At 40.7% G+C, this 11,376-nt stretch overlaps 1 protein-coding gene across 1 annotated transcript; it reads left to right on the top strand.

Annotated features, from left to right (window-relative positions):
• The first annotated feature begins 7,586 nt into the window (after window positions 1-7,586).
• Window positions 7,587-10,251, top strand: LOC148160816 (uncharacterized). Its single transcript, XM_088015119.1, has 2 exons — window positions 7,587-8,890; window positions 9,430-10,251. The coding sequence occupies exons 1-2, from the start codon at window positions 7,930-7,932 to the stop codon at window positions 9,486-9,488; spliced, it is 1,020 nt and encodes a 339-aa protein (XP_087871245.1). The 5' UTR covers window positions 7,587-7,929; the 3' UTR covers window positions 9,489-10,251.
• Window positions 10,252-11,376: the final 1,125 nt, after the last annotated feature.

Genomic DNA, 11,376 nt, shown 5'->3' with positions numbered 1-11,376 from the left:
ACCATCGCTTCAGTGAAGGAAACCATAGAGACCAAAAAAATACCAGGAGATAGAATTGGAGAGGTGGATTCAAAAGGCAAAATCTGTATAAAAAGATTTGCATACAGTTTATAAAAGGGAATAAATAAAGTAACAGGTGGAATCAGATCAGCAGAACAACACAACCTACTGATCCTAACACTTCCCTTTGGCAATGTGTGTGTGTGTGTGTGTGTGTGGCCCCTGGCTCTAAGGATGCACGCACACACACATCCACATGTGTGTGCATGCGTGTTGGCGGGATGATTTGTAATACTAAGTGCACTGAGTGGGAGGATGAGGAGGAGAGATGAGACTGAGAGGCAGGGGCCGAGTGAGGCAGAGATGGGTTTAGGAAAAACACAGGAAAACAGCGGATTGGAGAGAGAAATGTAATGCCTGTCATAGCACTCCAGTCACACAAATCTACTGTACTTAGACAGACACACAGGCTCTTGCACAGAAACAGTAAAGCCAACAGCCCACGCAAGTCCAGAGGTGAGCGTTATTCCTCCCACTGTAATTACCTTCTCTCCTCTGTTTCTCTCCATCCCTCTGTCTCCCTGACAAACACCGAGAGACTCCTACACAAAAAAACACTGTTTTAGTTTTTATTTTTGAAAGTTTTGACCTGATAGTTTCTCTTACCCCCTGCTGCTGCTTAGAGATGAAACATGTTTTCTCCTTCTGCAACAGGTAAAGTCTTTGATTTGAGATTAAAGAATGTCTGCAAATTTCTTTTGGGAAATATATGAAAAAAAAACACTGCCATCTCCAGGTTTCATGCTGTTTTTGTTTTTATCTGCTTCACCATTCACAAACCACTCCAGATCACATGTGGAGTGGGGCTAATTTACAGTAATCATCAATCCACTTCCTTGGCATAAAAATATTGCTGTTACACTTACAGTGCCTTGCATTACTATAATTTTCCCAAAATTTTCACATGTAAATAAAAATTTGAAGTGATTCTTATATATATTGGACTAAGTCAGCAATTAGTTGTAGTTGCAGTTGTTGGTCTTTTGGGGTGGATTTAGCTGCTTTTGTTAGTATTAAGTTTGAAACTTTCAGATCATAATAAGACAAGTTCAATAAGATAAGTTCAGGGTGGTATGCAGTCGGAGCATCCCAATCCGATACTAATATCGGAAATCGGTCCGACATCAGCCAAAAAAGAAGTATGAAATTATAACAGAATGCAAACCCATTGTTTCATAATACCTTGGTCAGTTGTTCTTGTACCTATTGTTCTCTGTTTGACTAAGAAAACTTGATCAAGTGTTTTCTAACATTCACAAAATACGTAATAAAAGTATGATTAGCGCTGATATAGTACTGGGTCAATAGGAGTATTGGCCAGTACTCAATACTTGTATCGGTATCGTATCTGTAGTCATAAAGTTGTATTGAGACAACCTGATATACCCACATGTAGCTAGACTTCTGTCCAACATAGTGTTGGACATAAGCATGAATTGCATGTTGGGTTAAAAAGTTTAGTTTCGCCCACAACGATCTTAACCCTTGTGCGTGCGAGGACTGAGGCAAATGATACAAGTGATACGGGTGTGGGGTCAGTTGGACCCCATTTGTAAACACAAGGGTTAACAGAGCAGCTCCCGTCTATTTGATGTTCTCACAGAGCTCATGTCTACTTGGTCACTTTGTTTGTCAAGGGATTGTTCACTTGTAAATTCGCTGAACACTTGAACCCGATGAAGAATCCCAATCATCACTGATCATTTTTTATCCACTTTGATTCCGTTCTTAGTGTCCAATTTTATTTATATTTGTAGCTGGAACAGGATCATTTATTCAGATGTTTTATCAGAATAAATGATCTAAGTAAATATACTTAGATCATTTCTTTGGAATGCTGTCTTGACTTTTTAGAGGTACTTGTCTTTTCTTGTCCAATTTTTGGAAACTATTGCTTGCCATTCAGATGTTGATGTTGGCCTCCGAAATCAGCTGAAAATAAGGAAGGAAAGACAAATATATATTCAAAGGTTTGAAGGAACATCAGTAGTTGAGACATTTCTGTCCCTGTCCTGATGCTTTAGGGCAGAGGTCCCCAAACTACTGTCCGCGGACTGGATCCGGCTTTCCTCCACATTTGGATCCTGCCCCCTGAACAATACCAGAGAGCATTTAGATTTTTTTTTTCATATACTGTATTTTCCGGACTATATGCCGCTACTTTTTTCCTAAGCTTTGAACCATTCGGCTTATAGTCCGGTGCAGTTTATATGTGGATTTTTCTTCAACCACCAGGGGGCTCTTTAGCAGGAAGTGAATCATTGGAAGTCAAAATTGGAAATAAAAGAAGAAAGCGCCCATCTGTTGCTGCTGCATTGCTGTGGAAAACCTGGAGCAGCAGAGATATCTGCGGCTTATAGCCCAGTGCGGCTTATATGTGTATGTTTACTGTTTTTTTTTTTTTTTTTTTTTTTTTTTTTTTTTTAACTCTGGGGTTGCGGTTTTTAGTCCAGAAAATACGGTATTTATTTCATAAAAATAGTGTTATTCCCTGGATTTTTTCTGTGACGAACCCAGAGAGGGTTATTTGATTGTGCTTTCTGGAAAATAATAAATTTTTACATTTAGGCACTCCTGCAATCGTCACACTTTTTCTGTTACAAACTAACTCCGGCGCCCACCAGAATAGGGAAAAGTTATGTTAGATATTTTTTGGTATTATCATTATTACTTTAGTTCATATTCAGTCTAATGTTAATCAGTATTATTGTGATTTTGAGTTTAAAGGTCTCTCTTCCTTATGTGTGTATAAACTGACCTGGAGGTCGCAACTGTCTGTTTCATCTCCATGTGAAACAGTTAACTCTGTGTTTCTCAGACCTTAACAACCAGAATACCTCCTAACTTAAGATGTTAATCTACATCTTTATTGTTAGTTTGACCTAGAGCTGAACTGGGCTCAGACCGTAGATCAGATATCACACCTGGCTGGTTTGTTTAGGTTAAATGTTTTACGACCTTTGTTGTTCTTCCTGACTGCCCCTTTTGGCTGTTCTGCTTTGACAATAAAAGAAGGAGCTCACGTGAAAGCAGATCAGAACTCTCTGTGAACGGCTGATGAGGTTGTTGATGGAGAGTTTTCCTTTTGCAAAAGCTTGTCTATGAAATTCATATACGTTGTCTGTGGTCTTTTTATGTAGGTTCGAGAAAAAGTACCTATCATTTGGTGCCGAAACCCGGGATCTCTCAACCCCCCGCTGACAGGCAGAGGAAGACGCGCTGAATCCGTGCACGGCCAGAGTCAACTGGACCTGGAAAGAAAGACCCAGGAAGCAAAATTCTTCGCTGGGCCAGCGACACATGTCCGACTTTGTCTGCCAGCGGCGGAGTGACGAGATCCGACTGGACAACCCGAAAACTACAGAAACGTAGGTGAATTTTAAAATGACTATTTTAGAGGTTTGAGTATCCTTGTTAAACAGCGTTTTGACTAAAACTCTGGGGTTTGAGTATCCTTGTATGATGTCGCTCTGCTAAAACTCTGAGGTTTGAGTATCCTTGTATGATGTCGCTCTGCTAAAACTCTGAGGTTTGAGTCCTTGTCAAATATCAGCTTGACTAAAGTAAGGTTTGAGTCCTTGTCAGATACCAGCTTGACTAAAGAAGTTATAAGGGTCCCAGTTGACAGAGTTTCAACTAAAGGCAAAAGGAAAGGCTCTTAGAGAGCCTCCTTATTTAGAGGACACCTCTTAAGGGTAAGTCCTCATGAGATAGGAAGTTTATTATTACTGTTCTGTTATTACTGTGCTGATATTGCTGTTTGCTTGCTGCTTTGATGTGTGTGTGCGTGAAAGAGTGGTTGGAGGTTTAAATACTGCTCAGTATTTTACCTCATATAAAACAGTGGGGCTAAACAGCAAACCTCTTGTGGATGCAAAGGCGAGATTCTCCCACTCAAAAGAGTTGAAGTGGAGAATACCACAACAAGGTATTTTTAATTGCTGGCCTACTGAAAAGATCTCCAGTTCATAGGACTCCCTAGGAGTCAACGAACCTGGACTAAATTTAAATAAATAAAAAGCTAAAATTGCAAGTAAGTTGAATAATGGGAAATGCAAATTCTTGTAATTCCTCACTTGTTGAGGGCCCCGATGGGGATGAGAAATACATGCTGTCCAGATTTCCTTGTAGCATTGTACACATGAAAAAATGGAAAAAGAAATATAAAATAGATGGAAAACTAAAAATTGATCAATGGCAAACAATTGTGGGAATTTTGGAGAGTAGTGTAGAAAGAAAAACTAAAAAGGAGGATGAACTAAGGTGTGCTAAATTATGGTTAAAAGCAGCCATAGACCGGAAAGAACAAATTAAAAAGGTTAAAGATAAAAAAATTTGTAGAAGCAAAAAACCTATTTGTTAGACCGAAAGATAATAAAATCATTCTAAGCACACGGAATGCTGTAATGGTGCAGGGAGTGCAAGCTCCTGCAGCTGCTCCTCCCCTCGCCGCTGCAGCAGCTCCGTCTGCCCCAGTCCCAGCAGCACGACTGTACCCCTCATTAGAGGAAGGTGCACAAAACTTATATGTTTTTGCACCCTGGATCTTGAAAGAGGCCGGAAAAGGGTAGAAGGAATAACGCCTGTAACAGAAGACCCCGATAAGTGGATAGAAGACATGACTGGATTAATCCATTCGTATAGATTAAATGGGGTAGAAGCAGGAGAAGCAGCCATACCCTCATTAGGAAAAGATTGGGTAGAAGTAAGAGGAAATTATACAGGGAAAATAACTAATAATAATATTTTAGCTCCAATTCCATACCCTCCAGGAGCTAACCTCTCTCTCTCTCTGATAATTTAAAAAAAAAAAACAATGGGACCCGTTGTGTGAGAGAGTTAGAACAAATTTCCGTAAAAAGGCAAATTATAGTCATCTGTCAGGAATTAAACAAAAAGTTGGAGAAGACGTGGACGATTTTCGTCTACGATTTGAGAAGGAGTTCAAAGTTCACAGTGGGATCACTTATGATGAAGGACTAGAAAGCGTATATCAACAACAACTAAAAAACGCTTTAATGTCTAGTTTCCGCCCTGAAATTGAGGGCTGGATCAAAAAACACCTGGTTGAATATGATGCTGCCTTAGTCCCATAGCTGATGACGTGGGCACGTCATGCAGAAAAAGTAGTCAAAAAACCAAAAAAAAAACAGGATCAGATGTTTTTCATCTGGAGGATTTTGGAGAAGTAGATACCTCTGAGAAACAGAGGCAGAGGAGGTCACCCTAGGCAGCGACCCCTAAGTCATAAACCAAAGGACAACGATGTCTGTTGGACTTGTGGCAATACTGGCCACTGGCCAAGAAATTGCCCTTCAAAGAATGCTGCACGGGGCAACAAGAGGAATGGTGGAGTGAGGGGACCACAAACAGGAGAAATACACAGCATGATCAGACTCTACCACACCCCAAAAAGTCACACCACCAGACAAAATTGATGAAATGGTGGACACATGTGCAGCTTGTTACACGTTAAATAAATAAATAAATAAATAAAGAAATTGAATTTCGGTATGAAACCAGTGCATGCAAAATAATATTTACTGATACTAAAAATTAGGTTTAAGCCTCACAAGTCAGAAATAATTATTTTTAGGAAACACTGGTGTTTGTTTTGTTTGTTTTGTTTGTTTGTTTTGTTTTTTAGTGTTCCTACACTTTCAAAGAAAAACCAGTTGAGAGATGTCTCACTGAAATAAAAACATGGGAAAAACTTCTTTGTATGCTAAAAGTGGAATTATGACTTTCCTGAAGGAGGAGAAGCTGAAAAATAAAATTAAATAATAAAATTCTCCCCAGAGAACAATGTTTAATATATTGTGTCGTAATCAGATTACAACACCAACTTGGTGAAATGATCCTTTGGCTGTATAACTGGAGGGGTCAGAGGTCAGAGTAAGGAACCGACCTGGATAATATTCCAGCCTCTTGACTCTCTTAGGCCTTTTTGAGAGGAGGGCTGCCCGCTGACCTCACAGTCTGCAGCACTAAGATCAACAAATTTAGAGAAATCCATTGTTCTCTGGTGAAATGTGACTCAGATGAAGTTAACATAAACTTACATTCTACATTTTAAAGGTTAATATTGTACAGGTTAAAAGAAACTACAACTTTTAACATGTTACATGTTAAAAGTTGAATAAGGAAAGGATTTATGATTTCTTAAAATGTTGGGTAATAAGCGGCTAAACACTATACGATCACAAGAGAAAACTTATATGGAAAATGTTTGTAAAAAGAAAAAAGACACAGAAAGACGAACAAACCCTAATAGACTCTTATTTGCTTCTTTCCTTTCCCTCTGTCTGAGCCTCGCTGCGGTGAGTCTGACCTCCGACCTCAACTCAAACCTGTCCTGCCGATCAGATGACGTCCCTTTTTCATCACCAGCCAATGACAGTTGATAAAGAAGCGAAAAAGGACATGATGATTTCTGCTACCTGAAGGCACTAAGATGTCCGCCGATCCTGATTCCTGGACATCTGGGAACTGCCATGCAGCAAACTACTGTATGGAGTCCTGCTGGACGTTTAGACTGGAACTAAATTCATTGGTGGACAACCTGGACATTCACTAAGGGACGGTCTGGACAACTTATCCAACACCAGAGCTAGTTGGACTGACAGGGAGCTGGAGGAGAGGCGGGGGGAGGACCAGCTGCAGCGACGCCAACAGCAGGAGGGGGAAGCGAGAAGTGAGACAGTGGAGAAATGCGAGATAAGTTATACACACACCACTGTGATAAAGAATGTGCTCACTAATCCTGTTTGCATATAGGAACAATCTACCCAGAAAAGAACATTTTAAAAGGTTTTTAGGTACAATGTTAGATAAAATCGTTCATTTTGTACCCGTTAACTCAGTCCTTAACAGAAGGACCAGTGATCCTCTTAGGGCCCACGGGCCATAGGTTGGGAAACCATGAAGAAGACAAAGTATAATCATTAAAAGTTTAACAAAGAAAAACCAAAATGTAACCCTGCAATTATAATATGTGTCTGCTAAAATATCTTCTATAAACCTATGAGTTCACCTGCACTAACTACTAATCCTCCCAAAGACTTTATAACAGTTAAAGTGATTGTGACACATGGGCAATGCCATGTGTAAAAAGGGGGGAAGAGGGAAAATGGTGAGGTAACTACATACTATATAACTACTAAATTCTTACATAAAATTTTTTTGTTATGAATTTTTGAGTTAACAAATACTGTTAGATGATGATTGATGCTTTTTCTAAATGGGTTGAAATAGTTCCAGCAAAGCACGCAGATGCTTTGACAGTAGCTAAGGCTATCTGCAAAACTATATCCCAACACACGGTATTCCACAGAATGTTTAGATTTAGTGAAGCTCTATATGTGAATCACCCCGACAGCTGATGGTCTAACACCTTTTGAAATAATTCATGGGAGAGCTTACAGATTGCCTCTGTTTGCTCCAGAATACAAAAAGCTGATGAAGATCAGACATTAGCAGATTATATGATCAGGATCCTGAAACAGAAAGAGGTGTTAAATGCAAATTTACTGCCGTCTGATTCTCTTCCCTCGCAGGAAGAGCAAGGTGACTGGGTCTACATAAAGGTCATCAAACGAAAGAATTGGACGAGTCCACGGTGGAAAGGACCGTTCCAGGTGCTGATGACCACACCAACAGGTGTAAAGATTGCTGAAAGACCCAGCTGGATACATCTCAGTCACTGCAAGCTGCAGAGAGTGTTGGATCCCTAATCCGGAGTGGCGGGGAAGGCTGGCTACACAGGGATTCTTGACCAATAGGGCGGTTTGTCTCAACGCCAGTGAAGAAACTCGACAGATCCTCACTCTTTAGTTTGGGGGTTCTAACATCTCTGTACGCCCAGCAGCAATGGGGACTCCATATGCCAGATGGATCTTCTACTGCGCTGTGACTGCAGCATGTCTGATGTTTGGAGAAGGAAGCGAGCCTGAGTTCCACCCACACGACTACAGTACCAATCTGTGGTGGAAACTGATGAACAGAACCGCTTATGAGGGACATGCTGTGAACTGCTACGTGTGTGCGCAGCTGCCGGTTTCCATACACAACTCAGGTCTCCGACCAGGTAACATTACTGACGACAAACAGATGTGTCTCTATGTTCTAAGCACCAGACCGCGCCGCATCCCACCCCTAAGGGGAGACAGACCACGTGAGAAGGACTATTCAGCTGACCTCCGGATGGGAGAGGCTGTGCAAGGACTGTTTCAATTTTTAAATTGTTCACTTGCAGACGATGTACTTCCTTTTCCGTCATCTCAACAAACTATATGGAAAATACCAGAGATCATTTCGTTAGCGGGAGCCAAAGCAGGATCTCTGAGGAACTGTGTTTATAATAATGGACATGTTGTTCTAGGGACGTTGCCCTGGAACTTGTGTAACAGAGTTTACACCTACTGCGAACCGACACAGGATTTCATCGACTGCACAGCCTGCAGGGGTCAAAGGGCGACTCCACACTGCAAAGTCTGGAAGGATAACCCAGACTGTGACAACTTGCTTCAGGAGAGGAGTTTCAACATCACGCATAAGACAAAGAGGAGACAAGTGACAACACTGTGCAGCTCCATAGTGCCAGGAGATTATGGCTCACGGATGTTGGCAGACTGGTACTTCATATGCGGGAATGAAGCATACATGTTCTTGCCGAAAAATTGGGGAGGACTGTGTGCTGTGGTACCTCTAATCAACCCGATTGCGTTCATCAGGAAAGCACAGAATGATCTACACACCCGCTCCAAACGAACAGTTATGTCAGAGGTCAAAAGATGGGGAGGCCTAACAACACATACTGGAGTTCCATGGGAATTCAGGATTTGGAACGGCGGAGAAAAATTCATGCAAAGTCTTTTTCCGTGGGTTGATCTAGGAGAGATTCGGGACCACGTTGAGATAAACAGGTACGGATTACTGCGACTAATCAACATCACATACCAGCTGGCCAATGGCACCATGAAAGAACTGACTGAACTGAGAAACATGGTTATGCAAAACCGTGTTGTCCTGGACTTTCTCACTGCCCCTCAGGGAGGGGTCTGCAAAATCATTGGCCCGACGTGCTGTACTTTTGTGCCAGATGAAGCAGGAACTGGAGGAACTATTTCTGATGCTCTATATGAGCTGGAAGATTTAAAACAGTATGTGGAGAGCGGAACACGCGGCTCATCCTCTTTTGATTTGCTTTCATGGCTTACTTCTGGACCATGGTGGTCCTTGCTGTTAAAGCTCGTGACACCTGTTCTGATTGTTTTAGTTCTGTTCTGTCTTTTCACAAGTTGCATTATTCCTTGTCTACGACATGATGTTTAAAACAGTTAACACAACTGTTATCAACTATCAGTTGGCAAAAGCATCTTATGAGACAACTGAAGAAGACTTGTTCCAAGTTTCTGACGATTTTCTGAACAATGATGAATTTCTGTAATCAATAAACAGATAAATTCATTTGCTGAATGATTCCTACACCGAAAATGTGGAAACAAGTGGTTGTAGAGATGAGTAACCTGCATTTGATTTTTTGTTGTTTCTTTTATTTTTCATTTATTTCATTATATTACATTTATTCATTGTGTATTTTCTGTGTTTAGATTAGAAAAAAAAAACTCTTGCATTTATTGGTTCTTTTCTTTTCTTTTCTTTTCTATGCTTGGCTTTTGCATAAAGTTTACACACATAGTAAAATGATCAAAAGGGGGGAATGTTAGATATTTTTTGGTATTATCATTATTACTTTAGTTCATATTCAGTCTAATGTTAATCAGTATTATTGTGATTTTGAGTTTAAAGTTCTCTCTTCCTTATGTGTGTATAAACTGACCTGGAGGTCGCAACTGTCTGTTTCATCTCCATGTGAAACAGTTAACTCTGTGTTTCTCAGACCTTAACCAGAATACCTCCTAACTTAAGATGTTAATCTACATCTTTATTGTTAGTTTGACCTAGAGCTGAACTGGGCTCAGACCGTAGATCAGATATCACACCTGGCTGGTTTGTTTAGGTTAAATGTTTTACGACCTTTGTTGTTCTTCCTGACTGCCCCTTTTGGCTGTTCTGCTTTGACAATAAAAGAAGGAGCTCACGTGAAAGCAGATCAGAACTCTCTGTGAACGGCTGATGAGGTTGTTGATGGAGAGTTTTCCTTTTGCAAAAGCTTGTCTATGAAATTCATATACGTTGTCTGTGGTCTTTTTATGTAGGTTCGAGAAAAAGTACCTATCAAGTTATGTGGCCCTCACAGGAAAAAGTTTGGGGACCCCTGCTTTAGGGATTCTATCCACTGTCATTTTCCATTGATCCATGTCCAAAGACAATGCTTAGCTTAGCTGTGGTGTTGCATTGTCTTGGAGGGAATGACCCTTACATCAGCAGAGATGATAAAATAAAATAAAATAAAATACAATTTCTCCACTAAGAAGGAGACATTAGTGTTCACCATATTTTCACAGTCGTCCTGTCATTATGATGACTATCTTCTGCTTCACCTTCTGGAAAACAAGACAGAAAATGGACAGTGATGTTGGCTAGTAAATAAAACACATGCTACCTCTCAGCTTCCCCAAGGACACTTCTATCAGCCGCTAAAAGGTTGCTGGTGAATTTTTTAGTTGTAAGGGAATGACCTGGAGGCTTGTTTTGAGCAGAGAAAGGATGCTATTTGAAGTCAGTTTCTGTAACATTGTCTGTAGGCCACATGCAATTAATGTTTAATTGGAATGCTCTACAAAATTGTGTTTTTTCTTCAGCCAGGAGGTTGTTTTTAGACCAAAGACGATGTTCATGTTTTCATGTTAATATTTCAGAGCAGTTATGGTTGATACAAAACATTTCTACAAACTTTAGAAAAAGACACACAACCATGTCCTCCAACTGACATGAAATCAGACTTTTCCTGTTGTAGGTCAGCTGGGCTTACCAAACTTTTTTGTATTTCCTAGATGCCAGAATAATCAGACTGTATTTTTTAAACTTTCTTTAAGTTTCCACCCATTTTCTCAGTATTACAATAGTATGTAAACTATCCATCCACCCATTTTCTATACACCCTTTCCCTAATGGGGTTGGGAGGTGTTGGTGCCTCTCCAGCGAATGTTTCGGGCGAGAGGCGGTGTCACCCTGGACAGGTCGCCAGTCTGTTGCCAGCCAACACAGAGACAGACAGGACAAAAAAACATGCACACACACACACACACACCTAGGGAGAATTTAGAGAGACCAATTACCCAGGGACAACCCACGCATGCACAGGGAGAGCATGCAAACTCCATGCAGAAAGACCCCAAGCTGGGAATCAAA

This window comes from Poecilia mexicana, unplaced genomic scaffold, assembly GCF_051168715.1.
Source record: "Poecilia mexicana isolate PSO_F unplaced genomic scaffold, ASM5116871v1 scaffold_2, whole genome shotgun sequence".
NCBI lineage: Eukaryota > Metazoa > Chordata > Actinopteri > Cyprinodontiformes > Poeciliidae > Poecilia > Poecilia mexicana.
This window is presented reverse-complemented; position numbering and strand designations above follow the sequence as displayed.

Excerpts from the sequence above, each read along its gene's own strand:
- LOC148160816 (XM_088015119.1), top strand. The coding sequence starts at position 7,930 with ATGGGGACTCCATATGCCAGATGGATCTTCTACTGCGCTGTGACTGCA. Across the intron at positions 8,891-9,429 it reads ACATACTGGAGTTCCATGGG|AAAAGCATCTTATGAGACAA; the intron begins AATTCAGGATTT and ends CTATCAGTTGGC.